This window comes from Galeopterus variegatus, unplaced genomic scaffold (genome assembly GCF_000696425.1).
Source record: "Galeopterus variegatus unplaced genomic scaffold, G_variegatus-3.0.2 Scaffold2590, whole genome shotgun sequence".
NCBI lineage: Eukaryota > Metazoa > Chordata > Mammalia > Dermoptera > Cynocephalidae > Galeopterus > Galeopterus variegatus.
Window position 1 is genome coordinate 273568 of NW_007728701.1, and position 13064 is coordinate 286631.

The 13064-nt window shown below is 31.6% G+C and overlaps 1 protein-coding gene across 1 annotated transcript in view; it reads right to left on the reverse strand.

Annotated features, from left to right (window-relative positions):
- The window catches only part of LOC103598373 (nipped-B-like protein), a 46082-nt gene extending 34069 nt beyond the window's left edge, over window positions 1–12013 (reverse strand). Inside the window, exons 1-11 of the mRNA XM_008582364.1 lie at window positions 11879–12013; window positions 10205–10287; window positions 9476–9608; window positions 8471–8614; window positions 6009–6098; window positions 4843–5057; window positions 4640–4742; window positions 3902–4000; window positions 3655–3801; window positions 1218–1352; window positions 345–443 (exon numbers count right to left, since the gene is read on the reverse strand). Coding sequence (XP_008580586.1) covers window positions 345–443; window positions 1218–1352; window positions 3655–3801; window positions 3902–4000; window positions 4640–4742; window positions 4843–5057; window positions 6009–6098; window positions 8471–8614; window positions 9476–9608; window positions 10205–10287; window positions 11879–12001 — 1371 coding nt within the window. The 5' untranslated portion in view covers window positions 12002–12013. The remainder of the gene's footprint in view (window positions 1–344; window positions 444–1217; window positions 1353–3654; window positions 3802–3901; window positions 4001–4639; window positions 4743–4842; window positions 5058–6008; window positions 6099–8470; window positions 8615–9475; window positions 9609–10204; window positions 10288–11878) is intronic.
- Window positions 12014–13064: the final 1051 nt, after the last annotated feature.

A 13064-nucleotide genomic window follows, 5' to 3' on the forward strand; every position in this document is an offset into this window, starting at 1 on the left:
CTGAAAAAGGTAGGAATTACTTTCTCTTTGCAGGTTGCTACCCCTGGGCTACTGTATCATTCTTCCACTTATCTTTTCCTTTCCTGTTTTCAATTGTTGGAGGAATAGGAGAGTCTCATTTTCAGTGTTTATGTCAATGAATGCCAAGAAGCTGGGCTATGTGGAAACATCAACTTCATCTTACTTGCATCCCTTGAGTATCTCCAGAAATACAAAGTAAAGGAAGCTGTACTAAATGTCAAGATTAATTAAATATCTCATCATTGTCCTTCTTTTCATAAGACAGGGTAGGCCTCAAACTAGGTTTGAACCCCCAGTGTGCACACTTGTTCAGTCCTTCTTACCACATCAGTGATGTTTAAAATTTTTCTTGTCATTGCTTCTTTGTCACTGTGTGGAGTTGGAGTAAACCAGAGTTTTTGGAATGTTTCATTTACTAATTTCTAGAAGAAAGAAAAATTTCCAATTAATTGACTACAAACAAACATGGCAAATTCTTAATACCAAATTTTCATTAAGGCCCAACAAAATGCTATAGGTAACTAATCAAAACACAAATTACTGGGAATTCTTGTTATACATTTTCTCACAGAACTCATTTTTTAAAAAAATCACCCACCAATTAATTTTTCAAAATTATAAACTTTTTCAAATGGGTAAAGATTGTAAATAATTTGAATGGGTGACACTATGTCTAGAGCTTAGAACTTCTGCATAGTATACACTGAAATGTTTTTGATTGAACTAAAAAATATTTCTTCTGCTTTTGGAGTTGTTAGAGTATTTGCTAAACTTAAAAGAAATAGGGACAATCATATATATGATTACATATATATGTAAATTGACTTAAAAACGTAGGACTAAACTCTTAGCAAAGTATTTATTTACTAATTTAGAAAACCAAACACATGCCATTTGAAAATCAAAATAATTTTTATTTGATGTTAAACCTTTTGGATATAACACAGTCTCTACAATGACATTAAATAAATATTGTAATTGCTGAATTGGTTGGGAAAGATCAGATTTTATTAATACAAAATCTAGAAATAAAAAAATCAAAGTATGTCTTTTTCTTACATTTACAAACTAAAAATGCTGATTCACTTGTAAAATTTTTACATATACATATATCAACAAAATTTAGATGCAATAAACATTTAACTTTCAAACATTGATAAAACATAAATATTAAAGTAGTCAATGTCTCATCTTACTTTAATGCCCTCTTCATCATTGACTCTGCGAATCATTTTTACACACATTTCTGTAATTTTTGGAAATGTTGGTTGTTCAATACAGATGTCTCTGAGAATCTTTATTACTCTTTTCCTGACACTGATACCAGTATCCTAGAACAGAAAGGTATTTTTATGTCAGAAAACTGAGATACCTTAGGGTGTGAAATTTGATAAAATGAAATTAGAAAATAAGTACCCATAAACATAATAAACATGGTCTGTGTATTTGCTCTTTACATACTTCTTAATAATGTTACTATGAATATGAGTTATTTTATTATGTTGTCTTTACTTCCAAAATATGATATCCAAGACACAGAAACATGTTCTATAGTTCAGCCCTGGACACAAGACTAGAGTATAAGCTTGCCAGAATTAAATGGGATAATAAACACAAAGCTTTTAGAACAATGTGGGCACTTAAACAGCACATGAAGTAGAACATATAAAGTAGACTGAACAAAAAATGTTTAACCTTAATCTAGTCAAACCTTTGGCACTATCTTACTGTTTAGAAGAATACACCACACAAAAGGGAAATAATAAAACTGACCTGGTCTTTTTAACCAGTCAATGTCATAGGGGAAGTGTATAAAAAAGTAAGAGAATAAATAGTTTTTAATTTAATGACTTGATCCCCAAATGCAATGTGTTATCTTTAATTGGATTTTGATTCTTTAAAAAGTCTGAAAAAGACATTTGTGGGACAATTGGAGAATCTGAATATGAACTAGTTATTAGATGATATTAGGGACTGTTAATTTGATTGGGTGAAATAATAGTTCTGTTTATGCAGAACAGTATCCTTACTTTTTGGTGATACAAGCAGCAGTATCCATGGGGAAAAGTATTAAAATGTTTGTAATTTAATTTAAAATAATTTAACAAAAAGAATACATAAAGTATGTAGGTAGATAATGGGTGTTCATTGTACTATTTTTTTTAACTTAAATTTTCATATTAAAGAGTTTTCAAAATAAATTAAAAGCATCAGATGCTAAGCTTGAAAAAATATTAATCTCCATTACAAAGTTTAGCAATCCTAAGAACTTTTTAGGAGATTTTGCTAGGGTCAACTCTGTCAGAGTTCATTAGATATTTGAGAATCCTGTTGATTTTACCCTTTACTCTTGAAAAGACTGAAATATTAAAAAATTCTCATACCCTTTCCTTAAATTATTTGTTTTTTCAACCAAGATTTTATGCCTAGTTGAAGCTGAAAATTACTCTACAATTCTTAGTCACACAATATTCTGATAGTTTGGATAGGCTAAAGGTGATAAAATAAATTCCTGTCATTGTGGGAATATCTAATCCTGTGCACTAATGCATCTATGTTGAGTTCTATAAGAAGTCAATATGCCTGCAATGGGTAGTGTAGAGATTCCAGATATTTCCTAATGCCAACGTCTCCTTTTATTATCCAGGTAAATGCTTCAGACTTAGCTTGCAGGTATCTGAGTAATACAGGGACAATACAGTTAACAACAAAGTACTGTGTATCTCTGAATGGCTAGTCAAGACGATGTTGAATGTTGCTAACAAAGAAATGACAAATGTTTGAGGTGTTAGATATACTAAGCACTCTGATATGATTATTGTACACAGTATGAATATACCCAAATATTATTCATCAATGCATACAATTATCATGGGTCAATTAAGAAAAATAAAGAGAAAAGAAGAGAGAAATAGAGTAGTAGTCACCAGAGGCAGGTAAAGAAACAGGGGTTGAGGGGCCAGGGAAAGGTTGCAGACTGGTGCAAGGTTACAAAACTACAGTTAGATAGGAAGAATAAGTTCTAGTGCTGGGTGACAATAGCTAATAATACTGTACTGTATATTTCAAGATAGCCAGAAAGGAGTATCTTGAATGTTATAACCACAGAGAAATGATAAATATTTAGGTGACAGTTATGCTACCTCTTCTGATTAGATTATACAATACATGCATGTATAGAAACATCAAACTGTACCCCATAAACATGTACAATAAAAAGTTATAGTAACTGAAAAAAGGAATCCAATTATTGCAAATGATTTGTTTTACAATATTGAGAGCACTCCTCTTGAAAACATATCCTTCTTTTTTTTGACCAGTAAGGGGATTGCAACCCTTGGCACGGTGTTGTCCACACCACACTCAACCAGTGAGTGCACCAGCCATCCCTATATAGGATCCAAACCCGTGGCCTTGGCGCTCCCAGTGCTGCACTCTCCCAAGTGAGCCATGGGGCCGGCCCAATATGTCCTTCTTTAGAAAGTTTTAATAGTTCACAGATTAGGCAATATAAATATATAACTGATACATTTACTTTTCTGGCTTAACATTTTAAAATCATGTTAAGACATGATACTCGAAAGGCAAAATTATATTCATGAATCATTCATAGAAATGACAAAGCAAACATACCAATATTCTTTCAATCAGCATATCATAATACTGTTCAGCAAGCTGAGGTCGACAAAGGACAAATCGACCTAGCAATTCTACTGCTGCTTCTCGGACACTAGTGGAGTTATCCATTAATCGTCCATGAACTCCTCGCTGCATATCAAGCTAAATAAAAATGAAGAAAATTTAATTTATATTAAATAGAGCTAATATTTTAATTTAAATAGAAAACCCAAGTAAGACAAATCATTTTTGTTCTCCTTACCCTTGCTAGAATACTGGGGTCTACAGCAACAACCTCAGATAAACACTTCATGGCTTTTGTTCGAACGGCAATTGCATTTTCACCAAGAACTCGTAGAATCTGCCAAACATACATTGAAATTTTCATAAATCTTAGAGTACATAAAATTTAACAAAATATAGCATGAGGACATACAAAAAACAAACTTATTATTTACCTCTTTTTAATGTATATATATATAAAAGAATAAAAGATCTTACTGATCCAAAGCTTTAACTTAAAGATCAGTATATGTGGTAAATGAGGCATTTTATACACTGGGGCCTTTCCTTTATCCTGGCATTCCCAATTAAACTTGGTTTATATTGCTATGCTTCATTTGCAAGAACTTGTAGCTCCACTAAAATCTTGCTATGTGGAACTTTAATCAAGGATAGTTAGTATCATTTAAATCATAATTTGGTAATTGAATAATTTATTTTTATAATGTATAATTATAATTTTTATATTCTACCTATACCATATGTGTGTACATTCATACAGATATATATCCATTTATCTGTAAAAGTGATTAAAGGAATCAATATATAAAAGGCATGCAGAACAAGGACACTTCAACAAATATGGAATATAGAAACAAATGCTACTTCTATGATCTTTTAAATATACACGCTCAACAATGAATAGATGTTGTACCCCAAAAGCATCCAGACTCAGAAAAATGAATATCACTGTATAAGGAATTCTGGCCAGGTTTACCTGTGTCAAATAAATATCAAAGCTCTGGGCAAAAGGCCTCATAGAGGCCAAGTATCGAACAATCAAGCAAGCATCATCATAGTCCACAGTATCAGAGTTCATCCTGTAACAAAGTCATTAAAAATTTATTTTTTTGGACCTTAGGTAAATAGATATCAAAGAGATAACTGAAAAAATAGATATGTTTTCTCTGTGTATCTTACTTTAATGTGCTGAACTGAGAAGGTGTGGTTTTGATAATGCTTCTAAGAAACTTTTTCCGGTTTTCAGCTCGATGCATAATTTGACCAGTTGTCTCAATTTCCTTTGCATGATGTGTTCCTTCAGACGATTCTTCATCTTTTTGTGATTTCATTGCTTTTTCTGTTTCCAGAGTTGTGTCACGAAACCACTGGGCTATATAGAATTTACGAGAAAACTAGAAAGAAATTAGACAGACTTGAGCTTGATGAAATTAATAACGAGGTTTCCAAGTCATTAATAAAGTTACAGTGCTCACAATTAAGAATACAAATATTTTTACTTGAAAACAACTTCCATCAGATAAAAACACTTTAAGAAAGCTAGAAAATATGGAATATCCTGGATGATAGAAAACTTATTAATGTCAATAAAATTAGATAGGTGATGGGTCAACTAGAAAAGTTTAGAATAAATGAATAAAATGCTGGAAGGTAGAAGACTCCATCTGTTATCAAACCTTGCCTTATTTCTTGCAGAAATACACAGGCCGATGATCATTGAGTTAGTTTAACACCGAGGCACACTTCTAAATCTGTTCCTCTGAATACAGACTGAAAACCTGCAATAGTTGGTTGAATACCTTGGTGGTCACCAATCTTTCCACTGCATATACCATCAGTTAAAAAAAAACAAAAAAACAAAAAACCTGCAATATATACATACTATTGTTCTCTAATATAGTTTATAAATTTTATACATCACTTACTATACTAATTATTTTGGATATATTATATAACATACATAAAAATAGAACTAAGGATATTTAAACAGTAATACACATATAAAAATTAATAGTTTCTTTTTGTATGCTAATGTATCACCTCATATACCACCTGGCCATACCTTCTCTAAGAACCAATGCCCTCGCCTAGTCTCAAAGATAACTTATGGAAAGATTTCCCAATATTTTTCTTGTCACACAATCTTAGTATACTACAATACCTGTAACTAGTATTCCACATAAGACAAATCAACCCATAACATTCTTTTCTGTTTAGATTATCAAATGTCCCTATGTTTCAAAATTGACATTCTAAACAATTTATCCTTTTCATGCCACCTCTCAATTTGCTTTTAGATCCAATTTAAACAAACATAATATCTCCAAAAAAGAAAAGAATCCTACCACTAGTGAAGGATCGGTCTCAGTGTTTTCATCCAAGTAATCAAGCAATGCTTTTTGCAATTGTTGAATTTCATCTTCTCCTCCTGAAACCTACAGAATAAACCAAATAAAAACAAAAAGGATATTACTGGTATACTTTAATAAATCATATTGTTGTAAATACAAATCTGAGTGGAAAATACTGATAAATATTAAAAATGAAAATATAACTATAGCAACTAAATGGAAAAACAGAAAAACACTATTTCTGAAAAATATATTATTTACTGGTAGCTGTGGTTAACCTTTATTTTTATGAACTACATGTCATCTTTCTTTTAAAGAGCTCACTGGTAGCTAATAAAAATTATCAGAACAATGTGTTAAATCTTAAGAGCTAGGAAGGCCCTAGCACTGGTTTTATGCTTGGAAAAAAACAGACAATTCCAAACTTTTAATTTAGTAAATGAAAACTGTTATTATATATATTAATATGTATTATAGGTTTCTTTGAGATATTATTTTAACAGAACATTGTAAAAGGTAAATGTTTTTATTTATAGTTAATGTGAAATAGTACTTTATTCCACAAAGGATATTAAATATACAATAGGTTAGCTGTTAACGTGTCTAGGTGCAGAAAGGGACTGAATCTTTAGGTTCTGTCAAGAATTATAGAGCTAGAAATTAACTGAGTTGATGTTCATGTCCACAGTTTATACTCTAGCAGTTCTAACTTCACCATGTAAAATGCTAAATGTATGCTTTAGAATATATCTAAGTAGGAAGTAAAGATTAGAATAATCTATGTTCTAGGAGTGTGGTAAAACTGGTACCTTTGGAAATCGGTCATAGCACTGTAAACTAGTGCACTGTAAACTTCCAAAAGCAATATTTGTAAATATGTGTTGAGAACCATAAAAATGTTTATAAATGATCCCTTTCCTCAAATTGTACTATGTACAATCTACACAGCCACATGTGGCAATAAGAGGTTCCAGGCACACTCTAGGAAATACTGAAAGTCGCCTAGCACCTAGATCTTGGTTTCTACATTAACATTCACCAAGAAAAGCAAACAAAATTCTCTGGAAAATACCTGATCCCAGGGCTGGGGCAGAGAACACAAATGATGTGCCTGAAACATTTTATGCCAGAAAGTAAGAAAGTCCTCAGAGAATGATGGCACATATCAAAAGGACACAAAAGCTAGCTTACAGGGACTCTCACTGGTCAAATCTAGGACAATTTGAACACTAAAATAATGATGACAACAGGTATTAGAAGTATATTAAATGGTATTATATTAATGATAACTTTTTCCTTTATCAAGTTATACTATGGATATTGAAGTGAGAGCTCTTGTTTGCAGAAATATACACAAGGCACTGGCTCTCAAACTTTAGCATTCATTAGAATCACCTGGAGCGGCTTGTAAAACTGCTGACTGCCCCACCCCTAGACCTGTTGATTCATTAAGTCCAGGTAGGAACCTAAGAATTTACATTTCTAACAAGTTCCCAGGTGATGTCATTGTTGGTTTTGCTTGTCCATGGAATCACACTTTGAAAACCAACCACCTGAGAATTCAGGGGTAAAGGGGGCATCCTGTCTGCAACTTAGTGTCAAATGGTTTGGGGCAGGGGGGTGGGTGAACCCACACATATAGAGACACAAATACATGTATATTTTGAAAGAGAATGATAAAACAAATGTTATAACTTGTCAACAATTAAGGAATTTGGGTGAAGGGTTTATGGGAGTTCTTTGTACTCTTCTTACAACTTTTCCGTAAGGCTGAAATTATTTCAAAACACCTAGTTAAAAAAAAAAAATTAGACGCAAGCCTACCAACATGGATACGGTTATGAACATAAAAAAAGACTAAAAAAAAAAAAAAAAAAAAAAAAAAAAAAAAAAAAAAAGAAAAGAAAAGAAAAAGAAAACAGAAGTTGTATATAGTAGCATTACAGATAATTTCTTGAATTTTCTGAAGTAACTTTTTGTACTATGAACTACTTTAAAAAAAGAATAAATGAAGCAAACTTTTTCCCCAAGAAGGAAACTCTCTAATACAATAAAATGAAAAGAAGTCCTCCTTCCTGACCCCTTTCCAATATAAAAAGATGACATAAAATTCAAAGGTATGGAACATGCCAAATCATCATCTCAGTAAACTAAAGATTTAAATAAAATTTATCTTAAAACAATTATAAAATAGCATTATACACTCATAACAGTAATTCACACACACAAAAAAGTAAACTAAGGATTTATATAAAGCATTTACAGTTCCTTTTAAACTTTATAATTCACCCTAAGGTCTTAAATTTCTCTTTTGGGCATTGAAAAGCCCACTTTTAGAAGTATAAATCTTATTTTGAATCTGCAAAATGAAACACAACATTAATGTAAGAACATCTAAAAAAAAGCAGTTAACTATTATTCATCCCTATAATATTAATCCTTTATCTCACCAATACCTGTTTTAAAATTCGTTCTATAGACCCTTGATCCATTTTGCTTGTAACAGCATCTTTCCTCAGTCGTGCAGCAACAGTTCCAAGGTAATCAAGAGATGCTACTCTTAAAGCCATCTCTGTTGACTTGTTACTGAACTGATGAACCTAAACGTTAAAAGTTTTCCATTTAATAGATATATAACAATATGTCTTTAACAGCAATTTATTATATAAACTCCCAAACTATGTTGTACTATTTGAAATTTAAACTTTTTTTTCTTACAAAATAAAGTGACTTTCGCCTTTTGATTTTCCGGAATCTGAACATTTTCATTTGGCTAAAAAAATTATAGATTAAACTTCCTTAAGAATATAATCACATTTCAAAAATGTAGGCTCAACTGTTTATTTGTATAAAATGGAATATTATTGAATAAGAATTTCTTTGGATGGAATTCTGATGCCTATAAAACGTTATCATAGTTTCTTAATAGTATTAATATATTTTCCAGTTCACAAAAAGTAAAGTCTCAAAAGCTTTGTAATAATTTTTATTGTACAAGTTCAAGTGTACTTAAAAAAATAAAAAGAGAAGCCATAATAATATTTCTGTCATTCCCCTATGGTATTACATGAGGACTAAAAAGTGCCACATGTTTTTAGAATACTTTTCAACATGACAAACAGTTCACATTAATCAGTTTCACACTCATTTTGAAATGAGTAACTACAATAACATGACTCAGTGTTGAGATGCTTTTAATTAACAATATATGTAACACTTCCAAACCAAATAAATGTTTAAAGCATCTTAGGTAATGAAATGAAGCACTGAAATTCACAACATTTGAAAGTTTTCCACAAGGTACTGACAATACTGTGTACAGTTATGCACATGCAAAAATAGAGATGCAATGTTCATATTTCCTTACACATTTTTAAAGAATTCATCATCTGTGAATCAGAGTACATCCTCATTATGTTGTCTTCTAGTAATCTAATAATCTTTAAATGCTATACTCTTACCAACAGTCTCCCTAACAAACTAAGGAGTAGTTCAGCAGCTGGCCATTCAGGCTTATTGACTGTTGAAAGAAGGTCTTGAACAAAATTTTCAAACAGTGGTCTGTAATCCTCTTCACCTTGCTTACTACCACATCTGTTCAAAGACAAATAAAAAGGATGTCAATTTAGGTGACATGTCTACCAACATGACTGATATTTTGTTAACTAACTTTTCTCTATATCTGTATCTCTATATCTAGTAGCAAGGTAGTAAATGAGAGTATATTAAATATAGTTTAAAATAAATTTATTTCTTAAACTCCATTCCCCCCCAATTATAGAAAATTAATTTATTAACTAATATTAACATTACATTCTGCAAGTAAAACACATTTTTTTAAATGACCACTGTTTTTCTCTCTACAAGATTCCCATAAATTCTTATGGTGGCTAAATAACCTCCCTCCACAAACTCTGCTATTCAAGTAGAATGCCCCAAAATTTACTGAAGAAAAATTACAGAATTTCAATCTAGTACTTTAATTTTTAGAGTCTAACATATAAACAAATTCACAAAATTTTAGATTTTTGATACTCTAATTACTTCATTTTAAAGATCAGGAAACCAAGGGCCAGGGAGATGTATTCAAAGTTCAGATTGAGGCAGAAAACTGGGTTAGTTTTTCTCTTAAATGAACTATTCTCTATGCTGTGCAAAATAAAAATCAGAGTTATGTTAACTTTACTCACTTTTTAAGGAAGATGGAAAGGAAGTTTTGGGCTGTTCGCATAGCTGTTTCATAAGAGTTGGTAATAACAACATCCTGGTCAACCTAGAGTGAGAAAAACAAATTTATGAAGATATAAGAAATAATCAACAAACAAGTTCGCTCATTTGCTGTTGCCACGTTATTACTGAATAGGGGTAATACACTTAAATACTAAAATGTGTAAATTATTCTTTTATATAAAGAGAGAAACCACAATTAGCACACGAAATATATTTCACTATTATAACAGATAAAAATACTGGCAGAGTTCATTTTAATTTATTAAAATATGTAAGAACAATAAATGTGATAACAAATGTAATATTAATAGTTGCTTACCATGATCCAGGTCAGAACAAGAAGAAACGAATTGAAAATAATTTAGGAAAAATATTTCAATCTAAAAGTTAATGAAACTTTGGAATATATAGTCCAAAAGAAAATTCAATGTCTTCTTTAGAAATTTAAAGATTCAGATATAAATAGTCAATTCACAGTTGTAGAAACACAAAGCCACACGAATATAGAAAAAGTGGCTCTAGCTCACTAATAGCCAGGAAAACACAAAACATGACACCATTTCACAGTGACCAGAATAGGTAAAATAAAAATGTAGAAATGTAAACTGAAACATCACTTTGGTGAGCAAACTGCCAACTTCCAGTAAAGTTAATGCATGTACATTATGTAACAATTCTACCTCTATCTAGAGAAACTCTTGCTTTAAGTTGGGATGCCATTATATGATGTTTTTAACTCAAGTCAAGAAGAATCTGGTATGAGTTATATGTATTAAAAACTATGTTGAGTAAAAAAATTAGCTGCAAATATGTCACTATTATTTATGTAAAATTTAAAAACAAAATAATCCTATATCAAATTTATGCAGATAAATAAATGAAAGGAGATAAACACACTCATGATACTGGTCACCAATGGGAAGGAAAGAAGATTGGAGACAGAACAATGAAATTGAGAGCTGGAGAAGAAACGAAGAGGACCTCAACCTTTTGGACAATATTTGTTTACTTTATTAATCAATGTATTTTTATCACACACACAAAAACATATGCACACATATATATTTATATTTGGCAATAACAGAACAAATACTACCAGCCAACTGCAAAAAAAAAAAAAAAAAAGAATAAATAAAATTATTCCCATTTCTCGTTAATTTTTGTTGAGTTAAAACTACAGAACCTGGAAAAATTCTAAGCGCTGATAAAGCCAAAAGCAAATCTTAGCTGTGAGTCTTCCATCAAGGGAGGGTATAAACTCATTTTTCCTTATATTACAATTACATATCATGCATTTATATATACTACATATTATAATATTCACTTTCATATTCAATATCTTACTTGAGTCTTACAACCTGGTATGCTAGGCTTGTTAAGTACTATCACCCTCATTTTACAGCCGAAGAAACAAACTCAGAAAGATTAAAATGATTTGTATGTTTCACGCCTGGTAGATATGAATCAGAACCAGAACTCAAGTTTCCTAAAACTTTGTCTAGTGCTCTCAGAGGACCCTAGAGCCCAACCACAACCCCCTAATTAAGAACCTCAGTTTTATAAGAAATCACAGAGAATATAGGTGTTTCCTTTCATAAAAGTACAAAGTTATAAAACCTTTAAAGATTCCTTACTTTTTTATTTGAGTCCTCTTCTGAATTAGAGTCCTTCTCTGATGATGGTAAGTGTACCACACACTGAATAAGTTGTAAAACCAGTGCTGTAACCATCTGAATATACATAGGCTCTCCATCCATATCACTACTGTTTAACCTTTAATGAAGATGAAAAACCTTAAATTAGATGAAGTAAAAAAGAATGAAATCCTGTCATTCACAACAACATGGATGAGCTCAGAGGACATTATGTTAAGTGAAGTAAGCCAGGAATAGAAAGAGAAATACCAAAAAGAGAAAAACATATGTTCTCACTCACATGTAGAAGCTAAGAAAGTTGATTACATAGAAGTAAAGAGTAGAATGGCAGTTACTAGAGGCTGGAAAGGTAAAGGGGAAGGGGACAATGACAGGTTAGTTAATGGATACAAAAGTACAACTAGATAGGAGGAATAATATCTAGTGCTGTATAGCACTGTAGGGTGACTATAATTAACAACAATTTATTGTATACTTTCGATAAGCTAGAAAAGAGGATTTTGAATGTTCCCAACACAAAGAAATGGTAAGTGCTCGAAGTAATGAAAAAGAAAAAGAAAAAAATCAGTGGCCTCCAGTGTTTCAGGGGAGAAGTGGGGAGGGAGGGACGGACGAATAGGTGAAGCACAGGGGATTTTTAGAGCAGCAAAATTATTCTGTGTGGTACCGTAACAGTGAACACATGATATTAAGCATTTGGCAAAATCCACAGAAATGTACGGCACAAAGAAGAAACCCTAACGTAAAATTGAGTTTATAATAATGTATCAATATCAGTTCATAATTATAAGAAATGTACCACACTAAGGTAACATGTCAATAATAGGAAAACTGAGTGGGGGTAGGGTATGGGAACTGTCTGAACTTTCTACTCAACTTCTCTGTAAACCTAAAACTGCTAAAAAAATAAAACGTATTGAAACAAATAAAAAATAAATTATATGAGGTATGAAGACAATCTTGTTTTACATGTCATCTATCATCTGAAAGTTTCAGGATGTTTTCTTTACCATTATTTCTAGGCATTACCTTTAGTCCTTATAAAAAGTTCTTATGGTGGAAAATGGCGGCGGGTCTGGAGCGCCCGCGTCAGGAAACAGCGCGATCCTGAGAGCTGTGTGCTGTGATACCAGAGTATTGACTGCATTTCCAAGAGCAACAAAGG